General features: G+C 39.5%; 1 protein-coding gene across 3 annotated transcripts in view; it reads left to right on the forward strand.

Moving 5' to 3' along the window:
* Wdr70 (WD repeat domain 70) overlaps positions 1-12,265 on the forward strand; it is a 212,075-nt gene that overhangs the window by 36,081 nt on the left and 163,729 nt on the right. For all 3 annotated transcript variants that reach the window (XM_057790125.1, XM_057790126.1, XM_057790127.1), the window contains one exon: positions 8,653-8,712. In XM_057790125.1, the coding sequence (XP_057646108.1) occupies positions 8,653-8,712 (60 nt within the window). The remainder of the gene's footprint in view (positions 1-8,652; positions 8,713-12,265) is intronic.

Below are 12,265 nucleotides of genomic sequence, written 5' to 3' on the forward strand. Positions count from 1 at the left end.
CTGTCCTGGAACACAGTTTGTAGATCAGACTGGCCTTGAAATCACAGAGATCTGCCTGCCAACGCCTCCCCGAGTGTTGGGATTAAAGGCGAGCACCACCACCGCCGCCTGACTCTGGAAGTATTTAGTATATTCAGTGGATTGTATAATTTTCACATCTGTTAATTTCTTCTTTAAATTGTTTTAGTTAAAAACAATTATTATTTTAAAATATGTGTATATGTGTGATCTGGGCGTGGCTGCAGGGGTGTCAGATCTCCTGAAGCTGGAGTTACAGGCATTTGTGAGCAACCTGACGTAGGTGCTGGGAACTGAACTCTGGTCCTCTGGAGAGCAGCATGTGCTCTTAGACACTGAGCCATCTCTCCAGCCCTGCATTATCTGGTTCTAAAGCATTTCATCCCCTCAAAGGTAGCTCTGTGAACTTTAACTTTTATTCCTCATCCTCCCCTAACCCTGCCCTTAGTTTCTAGGCACCGTTGATCTGCTTTCTGTCTCCACAGATTTATGTCCCTGTCTGGACATTTTCTGTCAGCAGTCATGCAGTGTGTGCTCTTGTTTGGTTTCTTTTGCTTTGCAGAGTTTCCATGTTCTTCTGTGTTGTAGGAAGAACCAGTGCTTCATGAGCTTTTAATTCCTACATGACATTCCATTTCCCCCTTGGTCATTTGTTGAAGTTTTTCTCGGGCTATTTTGAATAATGCTCTTCCTAGCATTTTATTCACAAGTTTTTGTACTTTTTTTTTTTTTTGAGAGAGGTGTGTCTAGAAGTGAAATTTCATGGTCAGATGGGAATTATGTTTACAAGCCTTTGAGCAACTGTAAATTTCTTTTTCAAAAGTGGCCTAGTCATTTACTCGTTACCAGTGGTAAACAGAGGTTCAGCTGATCCCCATTCTTGCCAATGCTTCTTAGTCTTTCTTACTGTAGTCATTCCAGTACATGCAAAGTAGTATTCTGTTTTGGTTTTGATTTTAATTTTTCTAGTGAAACATGATGTTGAACATCTTTTCATACTGATCATAGCTTTATCTTTTTTTTTTTTTGAGAAATGTGGTATTCAGATATTTTTCCCATTCTTTAGTTAGTAATCTTTTTGTTGCTGAATTATAAAGATTCTTTATTTATGTGGGCACAAATCTCATATCCAATATATGATTTGTAAATGTTTTCTTTTTTACATTCTTATTTATTTATTATGTACACATACATTAACATGTGCACACATGTACACCATGGCAGAGGACAACTTGTAGAGTTTATTCTCTTCTTCCACAAATTGGTCCTGGGTTCCGGGGTCTGTGGGGTCTCTGTCTCCCCATTTTCCTTTCTTTTGTTGATGGTGGTGAGGAACAAATAGGAGTTCTGTGTAGCTCAGGCGGGAGGTCTTGAACTTGAGGTCCTGCAGCTTCACCTCCTCGAGCGCTGGAATTAATAGGTATGCACTATGTATAGTTTGGATGCGATTGACTCTTTCATTCCAGTATGTCTGTTCTTGTCACTTTCTTGACGTGCTTTAACTGCAAAAGTTTTAAATGTCTGTGAGGTACTTCGTCTGGACTAGAAAGCCTGGGGTAAGATGGTAGGACATGGTGTCTCAGCAAAAGCATCTGTGGCAGCCGTAGAAGCAGAATATGGAAGTCCATGGTACACATATGAAATATTTGTTACATTTGAGAAGTTATGGAATAAATTTCAGTGTGGCTGAGTGTAGTAAGAGGCGGAGCGGGCCGCCCGGCTAGTTTAACCCCTGAAATAACCACACAAAAACTGTATTCATTCAAATACTGCCTGGCCCATTTTCTCTAGCCCCTTATTGGCTAACTCTCACATATAAGTTTAACCCATCTCCTTTAATGTGTATTGCCACTTGCCTGTGTCTTACCAGCATGAGTCTAACCAGCGTCAGTCTTGGGCAGGAAAACCATGGTGTCTGCCACACTGCTCTTCTTCCCAGCATTCAGTTCTTTCTACTCCACCTATCTAAGTTCTGCCCTATCAAAAGGCCAAGACAGTTTCTTTATTCAACCAATGAAAGCAACACAAATATAGAAAGACCTCCTACACCGGCTGAGAAATACATAGTCTTAGGAGTCTTCTCTAAACAGTTTGAGGTGGTATTGTCATGACCTGCACTGCTTTGAATTTGACTTGTGGCAGGGACTGAAGAAGTGACAGGCACAGGTAAAGCTGGGACAGGTAGGCTGTATAGAAATGTACCTGCAGCACCCGGAAACTCGGATGATAGGGTACATCCTCATAGGAAGTCTCCATAGGAACACAGCTTCAGCGTGCAGTCATCCGGAATGAGGGAGCTGCAGCTACTGTATACTGCTTTTAGCTGAAATCCAGCCATTCTCAGCTCAGGGGAACTCTTTGTCGTTCCCATGGGTCTGAGGCACTGGCATCCTAGACATGGATTTTCATGTCAGCAGTACACATTCACTTAGGACTTCATTTGCTCCCCACATAATAGCTATTTGTATTTTGATATGTATTTTTCAAAATTTTATTTGTGGGGCTAGAGAGATGGGTCATCATTTCAGAGTGGGTAATATTCTTCTAGAGGACCTAACTTCAATTCCCCAAAATCACATTAGGTAGCTTACAACTTCCTGTAACTCGAGCTCCATCCAGGGAATCTCTGATTTCTAGGGTATCTACATTTATGTGCACATACCCTCCCACACATAGGGTATGTGTGTGTGTGTTGGGGAGGATGACATATGTACCGTAGTATGCTTTCTTAACTCCTGACTTTTCACCTGAAAGACTCTGTTCTGTGAATCTTTTGAAAATACTGTAAGGTGTTCCTTATAGAATTGTCTAGGTTAGCCCAGATGTGCTTAGTTCTGTTATTTGAGACAGACCACAGAGCCTCAGAAATATCCTTCAGGTGGCATTTAAAGCCTATCCAAGACAAGAAGGACTGTCTTCTTTTTTCCATGAACATTGTAGCTTTTGTTAAGAGTTCTTATTATAAATTACTTTGCTACAGTAATTTAGTCTATGATGTTCCTTGGCAGCAAAATCTTGAAAATATTTTATTGTAATTGTGAATTTCACACTAAACCATATTTCAAAGTCATTAGCAAAAAGTTCTGGAAAAAGTACAGTCACTAAGTGATATACTCCAAAAAGATGAATTGCTACTATTTTAGATGATTAAGTTATGCCATTTATATGGGCTTTTTATAAGTTATGCCCTCCATGATTTCCAGTAAAACTTTGGTTTTAAATGTAAACAACACTTTTAATTCACTCCTAATGTAAATATGAAGTTCTGTGGTCTGCATTTTTGCTGAAGTGTTAGAAATTGTCTATATATAGGCACATTCTGCATTGAATTAAACGAAATAATTCTCATACCAGCCCCCCCTTTTCTTTCAGTGGTGTTTCTACTTGCTGAATGATTAAAAAGTAATTAGTATGAAATGAAAGGCAGACTGTAATAGTTCCTCCTCTTAAGTAATTAGTTATAAAGTGAGATATAGGTTTCCTCTCTAACCGAAACGTTTCAAATGCTGTCACAAGCAGCAATGTCCTCTGTAATTCAGTGGAGGGAGAGCCCGGAATCCGTCTATTGAACCTCTTTATTGTTTCTGAATTTGCATCAGAATATTTTCTTTTCTGAAATAGGTTATGTGTAATACTTCTCAGAAAATATTAAACCTTAAAGTAGTATTGTTGCTTTGAAATAAACTGAAACTTCCCCAGCTGTTTATTTGCTTGTGCTCAGCTCCCTCTGGCTGCTAACTGCCTCCAGTGGTCCATTGCAGCAAGTAGGCTACAGCAGCATTTCTGATGCAAACAGCCCAAAACAAAACTCGCCTTCACTTCTCTGCTGTTGTGGTGCTCATCGTGAATTTAGTTGTGGAGCAATAATTTTCTTACAAGGTTTTGACTTTGAGGGAACTGTTGTCTACTGCTTCTCATTGATCTGACCTGGCGGGATAGTGCCTGCTTCTGTTTATGATCATAACCACTAGTCCCAAGGTTTTACTTAGATGAAAAACTACAGTCTAACCTGATCAAGACAGACAGTGGGTATTTATTCATTCCCCAGACTTTTCTGTGTTCCGTGTGTTAGGTGTTTTGTGGTATGAGGATCCAGAAATGAGTGATATGTACTCTTTAAGAAAGACTAGCAGTTTGCAGTTTGGCTAGAGAGCAATTAGGAGAGGTGAGGTAGCATTTCAGTATCCCATGACATTAGTAGTGCCTGAGGTAAGAACAGTTGACATTGGATGGCATGGAAATGCTATTTAGCCCAGAATGTGAAGTGTTGTGAAATCCTTCCAGGAGCCAGTGATATCTGAGTTGGGTCTCTAGGAATCAACGAGCCAACCAGGAAGCTAAACCTAGAAAAGAGGGAGGTGTGATAACCAGAGAGTTAGAACCTTGGAGTGAATAGTGGCCATTCCGATTGAGCTCTATCATGCGTTACATTCTGCATGAAAAACTTTGTGCCACACCTTCATAGCAAGCTACAGTTATCCAGACTTTCCAGTGAAGAGACTAAGAGTTATCACTTAATGACATGATTGACAAGTGGTAGGACTGCACCTACACTCTAGTTTTCTTGGCCCTTTTGTCCCGGCTGTTTTCGCTCAGGAAGGGCAGTTTCAGAATGGAGGGACGGAAAGTCAGGAGAACAGGCGAAGTCTGGGGCATTTACAGTGACTGCTTACTCATTCAAGAAATACTCGGTGCTTCCTGTGTGCCCAAATCTGTGCTAGGCTCCAGGAGTAAAACGGCAGCTGCCAAGTGGTAAAGTGGGCATATGGAAGGAGGAAAGAGAGACCAGGTGAAACCCATACTTTGGAAAAACCTTAATTGTAGAGGAGAAGGTAAACATTAGGTAGTAAATATACAATAAATTGATAGAGTTTTTGTTTGTTTTGTTGTGTTTGTCTTCAACTGCATGCTCTGTCCATTTACAGTACACAGGTACAAGACCTGGCCTGAGGCGTGCATGAGATAGGCTTACTCTCTTCCTTTCGTGCCGCTAGGAAGCCTAGTGTATGAAAGTACTTATCTGTTTACATGCTAAGGAAAAGAGCCATAGCAGGAGAGTGAAGGTAGGAAAAAAAAAAGACATATCCTACATGTTTAGCTAAATAGATAACAAAATAACCCATAAATTTTTTTTTTTTTTTTTTTTTTTTTTGATTTTCAAGACAGGGTTTCTCCGTAGCTTTTTGGTTCCTGTCCTGGAACTAGCTCTTGTAGACCAGGCTGGCCTTGAACTCCCAGAGATCCGCCTGCCTCTGCCTCCCGAGTGCTGGGATTAAAGGCGTGCGCCACCACTGCCCGGCTAACTCATAAATTTTTGTTGTTTTTGATATAGAAGAATCTTGCTATATACTCCAGACTATTGTTTGTGTATATGTGTATGTGCCTCAGTGTGTATTTATATGTAACTTGCATATATAAACCGACAAAGGTCAAAAATGGTATTAGATCCCCTGCAACTAGAGTTTTCGAAGGCTGGGAGCTAACATGTGGGTGCTGGGAGCGGAGCATGGGTTCTCTACAAGAGCAGAAAACGGTTTTAACCACTGCATACTCTTTCCAGCCCTGCAGGTTGTCTTTTAATCCACTAGGTAGCTTTACCCAAGTCTCTCAATCGCTAGAATCATAGGCATAACCAACGTGTCTGATTTGTAATGGCTGGCTTCATAATGGACATAGGATGCTAGTATAATCACCCTGCTCTTAGATAATGAAGATTTTATTAAATAATAAAGACATAATCACATGTTTATTGTGAGCTTTTATATCTTATTTATGTATCTTTTCCTACTATTTCTCACTTAATCTCACCACACTTCTATCATTGTTGTATTAAATTATAATCATAGCCAGATGGTGGTAGTGTATGCCTTTAATCCCAGCACTCAGAAAGCAGAGGCAGACAAATTTCTTTGAGTTCCAGGCCAGGTTATTCTACAAAGTAAGTTCTTGGACAGCCAGAACTGTTAGAGAGACCCTATCTCAAAACAAAAAACAAAAACAAAAAAAAACCAAAAACAAAAAAAAAAACCAAAACCAAAATTATAGTCATTCTATCTCATTCATGAACTTCTTGAGAGGGCAGGTTGGTAGATACCTGATGTCCACTTCCTGAGTATTATGATCTCACTTGAATAAATGATTATCAAGTAGGGAGCAACTTATCATTCTGCTTAGAGTTGTCTATGTACACTGTGTACTTAAGTGTACACAGTGTCCAGAGAGCAGAAAGAAATGATCATGTTTTACTAAGATAACAGCCAGATTTTGATATTTACTATTTATCTGAAAGCAGTGTTTTACAGAACAAATTTGTTTTAAATTGGTCAGCAAATCTACTCTATTGTTTTTTCAATGCCTGTTAGGTTCCCTTTGAGGGTTTTTTTTTTTTTTTTTTTTGACAGGGTTTCTCTGTGTAACAGTTCTAGCTGTCCTGGAACTAGCTCTTGTAGACCAGACTGGCCTTGAACTCACAGAGATCCGCCTGCCTCTGCCTCCCGAGTGTTGGGATTAAAGACATATGCTACCACCGCCCGGCTCCTTTGAGTTTTATAATAGAGAATTTTGAAAATTGTTGAGGTGTTTTTCCTTATATATCAAAGTACTGTACTTACGAAGATGTAAAGGTTTTGTTTTAAATTTATTCTTCGTGTATCAGTGTTTGGCCTACATATATGTTAGCATACCAGATGGATGCCTGCTGCCTGTGGAAGCCAGAGGCATTAGATCTTCTAGAGCTGGATTTACAGATGGTTGTGAGCCACCATGTGGCTGGGAATTGAATCTGGTTCCTCTGAAAGGGCATTCAGTGCTCTTAACGGCTAATCTGTCTCTCCAGTCCCAATTTGGAGATATTTTTCAACTTTAATCAAGATTTTTTTTAAACTGTAAACTTTATTAAAAGTTTCTTTTTACATTTGGTCCTCCATCCTCTAGTTTCTCTCTGTGTGTATCCACATGCTATAGTGTGCTTAGGGATGTTGAATGACAACATTTGGGAGTCCGTTCTCTCCTTCCTTTATGTGTGGTCCTGAGATTCATCTCAGCTCACCCAGCTTGACAGCAGGTGCCTTTATCCACCGAGCCATCTCACTAGCCTTTCTTTTTTTTTATATATACATTTTATTTATTAGTGTTGGGGGCATGCTTTTGCCTTGTTACATGTGTAGAGGGCAGGGTGTAGCTTGTGGGAGTCGGCTTTCTGTGGTCCCAGGGATAATGTTCAGGTGCTCAGGTTTGGTCGTAAGTATTTAACTACTGAACATCGCATTGGCCCTGACAGAAGCTTTTAATCTTTCTTGATTTCTATAATTTGTGACTTCAAGGAAAAACAAATCCTTAATATCTCAAATATTATCAGTATCTACTGATTTGTTTTTTAATGCTTGATTTACAGTAAGTAAGTTCGGGACAGCGAGGCCTATGCAGAGAAACCATGTCTTGAGAACAAACAAACAAAAAGAATGCCCAAATCACTTATAAGCAGAAATAGATGATGAATTGTAGTTATCTAGATATCCAGAAGAAGAAAGACATCTTTTTTTTTTTTTGAGACAGAGTTTCTCTGTATAGTTCTGGCTGTACTGGAACTCGCTCTGTAGACCAGGCTGGCCTCAGACTCACTGAGATTCTCTTGTCTCTGCCTCTCTGAGTGCTGGAACTAAAGGCGTCCCTCCCTGCTTCATTTATTTTTCTTTAAAAGAATTACTTATTACTTTTATATGTATGTGTGTGTGCCCCATGTGTATGTAGGAGCCCATGGATTCCAGAAGAGGGTGTTGGATCACCTGGAACTGGAGTTACAAAAGGCTGTGAACTGTCATGTGGGCATTGGGTGTTCTTAAGTGCTCTTAACTACTGAACCATCTCTCCAGTCGTTCCCCACCCCCCACTTTTCTTTTAAGACTTTGTGATAAACAAATAAGCATAATGATTCTGTTTTGATCTCACGGTAGACAGCAGCTTCTGTTTGTAATCCCCATCACTCTTTTTTTTTTTTTTTTTTTTTTTTTTTTTTTTTTTTGTTTTTTGAGATAGGGTTTCTCTGTGGCTTTGGAGCCTGTCCTGGAACTAGCTCTTGTAGACCAGGCTGGTCTCGAACTCACAGAGATCCGCCTACCTCTGCCTCCCAAGTGCTGGGATTAAAGGCGTGCGCCACCACCGCCCGGCTCCCCATCACTCTTGAGGGAGACAGAAGGTTTGCAAGCTCAGAGCCTTGGGCTACACAGCAAGTTCAAGGCTAGTCTGAGTACCTTAGAAAAATCCTGCCGAAAATCTTCCAAAAGTTTCAGAAAGGGGCTAATAAGACGATGCAGTAGGTAGACACTGAATTCCATCCCTGTGACCACGTGGTGGAAGGAGGGAATGGGGGACAAGTTGTATATTGTATATGTGTATTTCCGTGGACTACATATGTATACACACATACACACACATGCACACTAAACAATTAGTAAAATTTTTTTCAAACTTTCAAAGAGGAGAAAATAAAGGCTTGGCACAGTAGCTCTGCTCTGCTAGAGTGCTTGTCCCGCATAGTCTTTGGGCACACACGGAAGTGTACCCCCGTTAATGTGCTGTGTAGATCCACATGGACATTATTTTACTCACTGATGTTATGGAACCTTTCTGTTTCAGAACCCTGTCCAGAGGATTCCTGATTCGCATGAGATAACACTGAAGCATGGCACGAAAACGGTAAGTTTAACATGTCAGAGTAGACCTCTTATTGTCAGTGTTGTTGTTGGCGTTAAGAACCTCTTTTCCTGGGATCTAGATACATTATAAAGTGACACTCAAATAATAGTTTTGTTTCTAATGGCTTGGGAAAATTTCCCATTGTCCTCAGCTTTATTCCGTATCAGTGAAAGGCATAAATTTATTCACTTTGCTGTTAAATGTTGAGATAAGAAATACACTTTAAATGGTTCTGTGTTGCTCCAAGATTACATTAATTATATTGTATTTTCATATTATTTACCTACTTATGTTACTTAAAGCCTAATAGTAGAAATACTCGCTATGTAAGGTGAAATCATTGTGTGTTATTGCAAAATTATCAAAAATGATGGTTGAGTGAGCAGAGTGCATATGCAATGGCAGCATTACAGATGCTGAAACTGTAAAAGCATACCTTCTCGTCTCACTGAGACTGCCATTTATTTTTAGATGTGTGTCACATAAGAAGGAAACACATTCTATACTGAGAAAGAAAACATTCAACAGAGTTCGATCCAGAAATGTGAAAATTATAGATAGGAATCTTAAAATAGTGTCTGTCATTCATGCCACAGAAGCTTTTCATTTGTAAAGATGTTTTCATACATGTATTTGTTAAGTATAATCAGTTTAATGTTATTTTAAATGAAATGAAATAGCCTCATTTCTGGTGGTTAATGTCAATACACATAAATGTTATATTAAAAAATATTTGTGGTCTTCAGTAGATTCTGAATCTAAATGGTTTTGACAGATTTTTGGGAGTGGGAAGTTTTTCCCAAATATTTGAGAACTGCTGCCTTTATTTTCTTCTTATTAACATATGCTGTAAAAAAATATGGGACAGGAGAGGTGCCTCAGCGGACCTGGGTTCAATTCCCGCACTCACACAGCTCACAACCTTCTGCCACTCCAGTTCTAGTGTGTTCAGCATCCTTTCTGGTCCTCCTTGAGCGCCAGTATGCATGTGGGTCCTATGAAGTGTAGCCAGTGCTTTGAACTGCTGACCCGTCTCCAGTCCCAGACAGTGAATTCTTTCTTTCAGTCCCAACATTAGTAATTCTTTCTCTTTTGATTACCTACTCTAATAAAGGTTTCTTGTTTTCATTGAAAAATTCACTGGACCAACTATTCTAGTTCTGTGAATTTTTCTGTGTTTGCAAAGTTCTGTTTCACTTTCCACTCCTGTGGTGGTTTGAAAGAAAATGGCCCCCAAGGGGAGCGGCACTTTTAGAAGGTGTGGCCTTGTTGGAGGAAGTGTGTCACTGTGGGTTGGCCTTGAGGTCTCTCTTGCTCAAACTTCTCAGTGTGACTGTTAGTCAACTTCCGGTTGCTTGCAAGATGTAAGTCTCAGCTCCAATACCACATCTACCTGTTTGCTGACATACTCCCTGTCATGACGATAATGAACTGAACCTCTGAAACTGTAAATGTTTTCTTTATGAGAGTTGCCCTGGTCATGGTGTTTCTTCTCAGCAATAGGAAGCCCTAATTAAGACAACTTCGAATTTTCTAACTCCTCCTTTTTGCTTCCATTCAATTTACTTGCTTTTCTTTTGATAGTTTCTAAGAGTGAAAGGTTAGGCTGTTGCTTTTAAATTTTCTTCGTTTCCAGTGTACATAGGTATATCATGTTATACGTTTCTCTATGAGCATATCTATTTTACATGTTGCGTTAATAAACTGCTGATGGTGATAGTAAAAGTGGATGTTTTTTGTCATCTCAAAAAAGGACTGAAAGATTTAAAAGTGGGAGTTTTGTAGACGTTTCTTTTAAAATTTAAAATAAAAATGTATGACCAATGGTTTATATTGAGGTGAAAAATTCTTTATTAAATGTTCCTTGGGCATGATTTCGTAAACAATTTAAATTAAAATGATATTTTAAATATTTTTCTATAATCATGAAAAAACTGTCAAATATTCAAACATTTATATGGTCAGTATTCTGCCAGGTCAAATAAATCACCTAATTCTGGATTCACATCTGAAGCTTAGGACTGAGAAAGTGGCAAGCACTCTTAAGTATGAGGCAGAGAGCTGAGGATGAAATGCTAGAGTCCGTTCTCAGGCTGGAGTAAAAGACATGTGGATATACGTAGACACGTATGCATGCAGTAGCAGTTAGGGAAGAATGGGGCTGTAGATCTGAAGGAGACGTGTGGATATATGTAGACACGTATGCATGCAGTAGCAGTTAGGGAAGAAAGGCTGTGTGTGAATCTGAAGGAGACTAGGGAGGGAGATAGGGGAGGTTTTGGAGGGAGGGACGGGAAGGGAGAAATGTTAGAATTATATTGTAATCTCAAGAAAATAAATAAAAGATGGCCTGGGGTAGGCGTAGGACATGATCTGTTATTTTATGTAGTAAGCTAAAATAGAAATCTTAAAATAATTTATTTCTTGGTCAGAAAAGTCTAAACCATTGTCCATAATAATTTGGTACCTATTTCTGCATTTTATGTCAATTAAGATAATTATTTCTTTAATAATACGTTTAGAATAAGCATCTGTTGAATTATACTGACACTTTGGTGAGTTTTTGTTTTCTTTCATTGTGATTAAAACACACTGGAGAAACTTTCTGTGTTCTTCAACTCTTGAGAACACAGGGATTGGGGGTTAGTTTAGCTTGTGGAAGGACACATTCCCTAACTTGGGCAGATTATTTTGTCCCCATTGAGACTTGCTTTACAGATTTCATATCCTTTGGTTTATATGGAATAATGCTTATAGTGTTGACAGCGATCTTGCTACATCTGAATGCTAGCTCTGACAACATCACTGTGAATCCTGGCATGGGAGTGCATGCTTGCAATCCTAGCATGCTGGAGTCAGGGACAAGAGGAACATGTCAGTTTGAGTTCCAGTTAGGTCTTCCTATCGAAACCTTGTCTTAAAACAAAACAAAAAAAGCCAAGTACTCCCTAAACCAATCCCCAACCCCGAAAACAAGAAAACAGCTCCTCTAGAACAAAACACCATAGCCATCTTGAAAAAAAAAAATCTCAATAATAAACCTTCATCATCATGTCATTTTGCCCTGCCCCTAGAATTTGTCATCCTTGTGTCTTGGTTTTTTGAAACTGGGTTTTTCTGTAGCTTTGGACCCTGTTCTGGAACTAGCTCTTGTAGACCTGGCTGGCCTTAAACTCACAGAGATTCGCCTGACCTCTGTGCCTCTGCCTCCCGAATGCTGGGATTAAAGGCATGCACCACCTGCCACTACCACCTGGCTCTTTCTGTCTTTAGTAGCACAATTAACTTAGAGATTTATTCTGTTCTTTCTTGTTAGAGGCAGATTTATCTCATATTTCTTACTGTGTTGTTTGAGTTATGTAAGAATTCCTTCCTTCCTTCCTTCCTTCCTTCCTTCCTTCCTTCCTTCCTTCCTTCCTTCCTTCCTTCCTTCCTTCCTTCCCTCCTTCCTTCCCACCTTCCTTCCCTCCTTTTCTCTTTCTTTTTTTTTGTTGTTGTTTGAGACAGGTGATAGGTGATAGGATCTCATTATATAGCTCTGACTGTCCAGGAA

This window comes from Chionomys nivalis, chromosome 15, assembly GCF_950005125.1.
Source record: "Chionomys nivalis chromosome 15, mChiNiv1.1, whole genome shotgun sequence".
Taxonomy (NCBI): Eukaryota; Metazoa; Chordata; class Mammalia; order Rodentia; family Cricetidae; genus Chionomys; species Chionomys nivalis.